Source organism: Vitis vinifera, chromosome 4, assembly GCF_030704535.1.
Source record: "Vitis vinifera cultivar Pinot Noir 40024 chromosome 4, ASM3070453v1".
NCBI lineage: Eukaryota > Viridiplantae > Streptophyta > Magnoliopsida > Vitales > Vitaceae > Vitis > Vitis vinifera.
This window is the reverse complement of record NC_081808.1, coordinates 24,178,016-24,184,644: the sequence shown is the minus strand read 5'-3', so window position 1 is coordinate 24,184,644 and position 6,629 is coordinate 24,178,016. Positions and strand designations below refer to the sequence as shown.

Here is a 6,629-nt window from a genome sequence, read left to right as displayed (position 1 = left end):
TATCCAACATTAGATAGAAGAAAAAGTTTCTAACATTATATCTATATTCTTTTAACCATGTAAATGTGTTTTAAAGCGATGATGACTCTTTAGGTTTAAAATAGACAATATTTAAAAGGTTAAGAGTAGGCCATTATAAAAACAATATAAATTTTGATTAAAAAAAAAGGTTAAAGAAACTTTAATAAAACACAACTAAATTTTCTTTAAAAATTAAAGTTCCAAAATAAACACTTTTTGGTCCAAATCACTAGTAATACAAACGCATGGCACTAATACCCTACCCAACATTTATTGTGATGAGAAATTTCCTTCCACATTAATTCAAGAGTGGAGTGCAATTATAGTCATGCTTGCATTCTCCATTTTCTTCATTGACTTTTTTTCCATAAGAAGCCACATTCATAAACCTTTTTTTCTTGATGCTTATATGTTGACACACATCACTTGTTAGTTGTACATTCTTCTATTCATGTTGATCCCTTAATACAAGCTTACATTTTAGGATGAACAACAATACTCTGTGCTTCAAGGACTCTACGAGCAATTTATTCAATTCTAAAAAATTTCCTTCTCCACTTTCCCAATCTTATTTCTAATTTTGGAAAGCATGGCATAACCTACTAGGAATGAACTTGCTTTACCCTAAAGACACCCCATAAATATTATTTCCTTAGAAATCCTGCAAATCAATTAGATGGGGATATTAAAATTTAGTGAGGAGACAAAATTTTCTCATTAATAACAAAAACAATGGAAAGTTAAAAACTATAAAAGGTTATATAAACTTACTCCAATGTTGTTGTGGCAATTCTTGAGAAGAAAAAACCAAAAGCTCGGTATTACTTATCATTGCCTTAAGAGCCAACTTAAGGTTAATTATTTCATCCAATAGCATGTCAAAAACTTTTTCATCTCTGTGTAAAAGTAATAATAAAATTAAAATAAGAAAAATTAGAAAATACTACCAATTTAGAAATGACATTAACTAAAAGCAAGAAAATAATACCTTTCATGTTGCGGAAAAAAATAAAGACCAATATCACCATCTGTAGGTGGTGACATTTGGAAACTACTAGGCCATGTATCAAATTTGGGCAAAATTTGAACATTAATTGTTGGTTGAAGTGTACTTGCTACATAAAACACATTAGGGCAAGCTTTACTTGATAGATGGGCCACAAGTCGAATAATGATTTCATGTTTCTCATTTTTTATACTAAAGCACCCCCTGTTAAGATGTTCAACAAAACAAGAGATTCAAAATATATTTCATGTTTTTTAAAATATGGTTCAATGATAAATATATCAAGTATACCTCTATGTATACTTGATTCTCTAGCTAATTATGTTGTTAGAACATAGCAAAACAAAATAAAACAAAAGGAAAAAAAAAACTGACCTCCAAATTGGATGAATTGTTGGTTGTGCAAAGATGTTGTTATGTGATTCCATGAATGGTAGAGTGTATGTGATATTCAACATGCCGTCATAGACACCTTTGTCAGGATGACCCTTATCTTGGACGGTCAACCTATTTTTTGGTTTTCTAAACTCTTTCTTAGGAATACCATTAAAAAAATAATGATTCCCCATCTCATTATTTAAGAAATAAGAATCATCAATAATCAACTTATTATCATGATCATTGAAACCTAATTGAGAAGCTTTAACTGATTTGGACTCCTCATCAAAACCATTCTCATCTTCTTGGAGGACTAATCTTCTTCTTCTTATATGCCCTTGATTCCCATGAGTTTCATTGAAATAGTTGTGATTCCCAATCTCCTTATTTGGGAGAGAAAGATCACTCCTTAGTTGATTGGCTTTATTTTCATCCAAAAGAACTTGTGCCTTAGTTGCAATGAACTTCATGCCCTTTCGCTTTTTCTTATCTATTTTAGCTTTAGTAGCTTGTTCCACTCTTAAACGTATGCGTTCACTTTTTCTGCATATGTTTGGACTAACCTTAGAACATTCTTCACATATCCAAGTGACTTTTTCCTCTCGAGTTTTTGGCATCTTTTCTAAACAATACCTGAGTAATGAAAACATTAAGTATAACTAAATTAGCATGTTGAAATATAGTATAAGCTATAGAATATGGAAATGGACCATTTAAGGTTTAAACATTGAAAGCATGAGTTGGCCATGTAATATAGAAAGTCAAAGTATTAAGGCTTTGTTCAAAAATTACTTCCTAAGAAGTCCTAATCTATATATATATATATTTTTAACTAAATAAGAACTTGTGTGCAGATCTAACTAATTTTATTAAAAGGTCTTATGGCTTCAATAAAAGCTTAAGCCTTATTTAGATCAACTTTTGAGGAACTAAAAGTTATGTTTAAGCTCAATAAGAGTTTATATGCCTATTTGGCTAAATTTTTTTCAATAAGTTTAATATATAACCAGTAAATATTGCTTCTTGTAGAAGCTCTACTTTGAATTATGTAAGAAATTTTTTTATGCTTATTAAAACTTTTATAATACCAATATTGTCCTTTAAAAATCATGACTTAGGCTTTAGCTTCAAAATAATGTCAAAACAAGAAGTTGTCTTAAACGAAGCCTAAATATGAAAGCTAAGAAAATGATATAAATAATGTCAAAACAAGAAATTATCTCAAACGAGGCCTTATATGTGAAAGCTAGCAAAATGGTATTTCTCGAACAAGGCATCCCGAGCGAGGTATTATTATTAGAGGCCTTAATACGAAAGCTAGGAAAACAACACTTCTTGAACGAGGCATTATTATTATTATTGTTATCTCAAGCAAGGTCTTAAAATGAAAGTTAGGAAAATAGTACTTCTCAAATGAGGCCTTAATATGAAAGCTAGGAAAATGATACTTCTTGAATGAAGCCTTATTAAATATATATTGCTCTTATATGAATAAAACCTTCTCCCTTTCACCTCACCTTAGATTCTCTCTAAACAAAAAGAATTTATGCTACTTATTATTTTGTACAAAAGAATCTTGACTAATTCATATATTAAAAGGAAGATATTGAACTTTTGTATTTCAAAAATGTTTCAAGAGGGATCTTTGAAGTAGATGGGGATTGATAGAGTAACATTTGACCATAATTTCATGTATGAGTACTACATGTGATTTGACTTTTTCATTTACCGCTCTTAGTCTCAGGAGAAAGACACATGGTTCAAGATAGAAAGAAAAAATACTTGAAATCCCATAATCAAGACAATTAGTCGAATCCCACAAAACTATTTCATAGAAGTTCATTAATATCTTTCTTTTATAAAGCAAATTCACTTTGATTCTCCAATAATCCGCTTCTGCTTCTATTGCAAGAAAAAATTCCCTTTTCATGTGGAAAAAACTTGTATCAATAATTCTACCCCTAGTTTCTAGAGTTTGTTGCTCTTCCTAGAACGGAAAAAGGCTTATATTAATTGCCTTTGTTTGATATGTTTATTCAATATCAATATAAACTACAACGACACCAAAGTGAAAGGGCCACTATAGAAGCTAGAAGTAGCCTATGGTAGAGTTGTTGGCCTAACCAAAGCATACAACAATGACGACGACGATGATGATAATAATAATAATAACTCAATTTTCATATACCTCCTAATTACAATACATAAAACTATTTTGAATATAAAAAATGTGTTAATGAATCAATATAATAAAACAATTCATCAATCTAGTTCAAAGCATACCAGTGGTTAGCAGATACTTGGCATTGGGAACAATAAGCAAGAAGTTTCAATTTGCCTTCATCACCACAAGTTTGACAAACAACCATCTACAACAACAATTAAGAAAGTTATTTTTAATAATTTAACAAGTTGCGATTAATTTCTTAATATAAATTTAACAACCCTTGTTTTATCTTAAACTAATGTCACCAATTCCTAGTGCTACAACATAAATTCCACCTATCCAACCAAATTACATTAAAAGTGTAAGGTACCAATTCAGTATCTATCGGATTTGTAATATTTTTTTTTTTATAAGTAGTAGGATGAAAATACAAATATATGAGACATGGTATTAAAAAAAATAACCAAAATATATGATACAAACAAATAAAACCAAGTAGAAAAGAATGAAACTAATATCCAAAACAATGAAATGTAAGTTTAGACACATGACAAGGTATAATAGTATTCATTTGTTAAACAAAATATTTTAATTGAAAATTAATTTCAACTTGAAAAAAAGAAAAGAATTAAAAAAGTTATATGCATAACATTACTTAAAAATATAGTAGTATATGGACAATATGTTTATATATTTAATATATGATATATTTTAATTTATATTCTTTAATATTTTTGTGATTATAAAATTCTAAATACTTTAAGTATAAATATTAATAAAGAAATAAAATATATATATTAAAATATAAGTTTTGGAAAACTTTTCAAATAACCTTAAATATGGAAGAGATTTTATATTTTTTTTATATCAAATTATTTAAGAATTTTATATATATATATATATATATATATATATATATATATATATATATATATATATATATATATAAATTTATATATATATAAAAGACGAAAAAGATAAAAAAAAAATTACTTGAAAACAAATCAAATGTTACATATATAAATAGGAAAAGACAACAAAATAGATAAATTTATGGGAAAGAGATTTCAATGTATCATAATTATATAAGTATTTGGTTAAAAGGGATAAGATAATCCCCAAATTATGAATCTAATATTTCCAATGTTATTATTTGAAAAGTAACTTATTTGAAAAGTAAAATGTCTTTTATCATTTCAAATATTTATATATATATATATATATATATAACAAGGGTATTTTTGTCAAAATGAGACAAAAAAATGATAGAGTTAAATTTCAAAAATTGAATTTTTAGATACTTTTTAATCAAGAAAATAATAAGAGTGTTTTTGTTAAAATGAGAAAAAAAAAAAAAAGACTTCAAACCTTGTAATAACCAAACGTTGGTTCGCTTCAAGAAGTTTAAAAAGATAAATCAAAGATTTTTATTTATTTTCTTTTATAAAGGAAAAATAAAAGAGAACAAAGAAATTTATGTATCTAAATTATAGTAATCTAATGCTTTTCAAGAATCATGAGATGCTTCAAAAAAATCATGATTTATCTTTTAATTAAGAAAATAACAAGGATATTTTTATCAAAATGGGATAAAAAAAGAATTAGAAATTTAAATTTCAAAAATTGGGTTTTCAAATACCTTTTAATTAAGAAAATAATAAAAATATTTTTATCATAATAAGATAAAAAAGGACAAAGTTAAATTTCAAAAATTGGATTTTCACATAACACTTTAACCCTATAATAAACAAACTCAGGGTTCACTTCAACAAGAAGTTTAAAAAGATAAATTAAAGATTTTTATTTTTATTCTTTTATATAAAAAAGGAAAAATAAAACAGAACAGAGAAATTTATGGAAAGGAGGTTTCATTGTATCTAAATTATAGTAATCTAACGCTTTTCAAGAATCATGGATGCTTCAAAAAATCATGATATGTCTTGCTTCCTCTGGGATCGGACTTCAGACTTGGTTGAAAAGATCTAAATCATGATTTTATTTTTTTTCCCTAAATCCCAAAAAAAAACCCACGAATTTTCCCAAGTATTCCTAGAAATCCTCTGAAGCAAAGATTCAATCCGCAGTTTTCAAGAGCCCAAAAACCCAGTCCCAAGGGTGTAGGGAACTTTACACAACAATATCTTTATGATCAATGCAAAGAAATCCCAAGGAAAAAGAGAGAGAGAAAAATAGCAGAGATGAATCATAACTGGAAAAGAGAAAGCTTTTCAACAAAAGGAGAAAGCAGATCACGAGAAGAATGAGAAAAAGGTAGGAGCGAAGGGACTGAGAATTCATACCACGGAAGCTTTTTTGAGAATCGGAAAGCGGTGTACGAAGAGTCACGCCGCATTCCCCACTCTCAAATAGAGGAAGGAGCAGCCTCCCCTATAAGGAAACTTCCAATTTTGAATTTTGAATTTTGAATCCTATTTCGGATTGGTATATTAATTCTAACTTAAAAGGAATTAGGATATGATCACAATTATGTAAATATATTCATTCCAATCGGAAACCTCAATTGAGTAGGAATAGAGTAAGCACAACTAATTTACTTGAGAGCCAATTGGGAAATAATTAGTAATTTAAATACATTCAATATTATAATAAATTCTTTCTTATATGGAAACCACTAAATATAATAATATAAGTTTAGTAGGTGTTTGGTAGTTTATAAGTCATTGAGTAAGTTAAGAATCCGTGTGATAGTGATTTGATGAAACACTTTTAATATTTATAATACTTTAAAAAAATTATTATTTAAGTGTTAAAAATATTAAAACCGTTTTCTAAAATGACTCTCAAACGCACTGTAAGTATATTTGATAAAACAATTTAATGGTATGACTTAAAATAAAAAATAATTTTAAGTAATAAATAAAAATAATTAATTTATTTTTAAGTCAACATCTCTATGTTACTTTTTTTTATTATTATAATTTACTCTAGTTACCTTCTGGTATTTTTTACTAACTTCATAACCTTTATTGTTATTTTGATCTCCTTTACCCTAATTATAATTTGTGAGGATAAATATATTAATTTTATATTTATAAT

The 6,629-nt window shown here is 27.1% G+C and overlaps 1 protein-coding gene across 1 annotated transcript; it reads right to left on the bottom strand.

Annotated features, from left to right (window-relative positions):
- Positions 1–259: 259 nt before the first annotated feature.
- LOC104879183 (uncharacterized) lies at positions 260–5,966 on the bottom strand. The gene is made up of 6 exons (XM_019219337.2): positions 5,873–5,966; positions 3,689–3,774; positions 1,403–2,038; positions 1,010–1,231; positions 793–917; positions 260–682 (listed from the first exon to the last, which is right to left on the bottom strand). The coding sequence occupies exons 2-6, from the start codon at positions 3,772–3,774 to the stop codon at positions 666–668; spliced, it is 1,086 nt and encodes a 361-aa protein (XP_019074882.1). The 5' UTR covers positions 5,873–5,966; the 3' UTR covers positions 260–665.
- Between the last annotated feature and the right edge of the window lie 663 nt (positions 5,967–6,629).

Bases quoted from the DNA above. Each gene is read 5' to 3' on its own strand.
- LOC104879183 (XM_019219337.2), bottom strand. From the start codon at position 3,774: ATGGTTGTTTGTCAAACTTGTGGTGATGAAGGCAAATTGAAACTTCTT. The intron at 2,039-3,688 runs GTATGCTTTGAA...TTCATTACTCAG, and splicing joins CAAGTATCTGCTAACCACTG to GTATTGTTTAGAAAAGATGC. The intron at 918-1,009 runs GTATTATTTTCT...ACTTTTACACAG, and splicing joins TTTTTTCCGCAACATGAAAG to AGATGAAAAAGTTTTTGACA.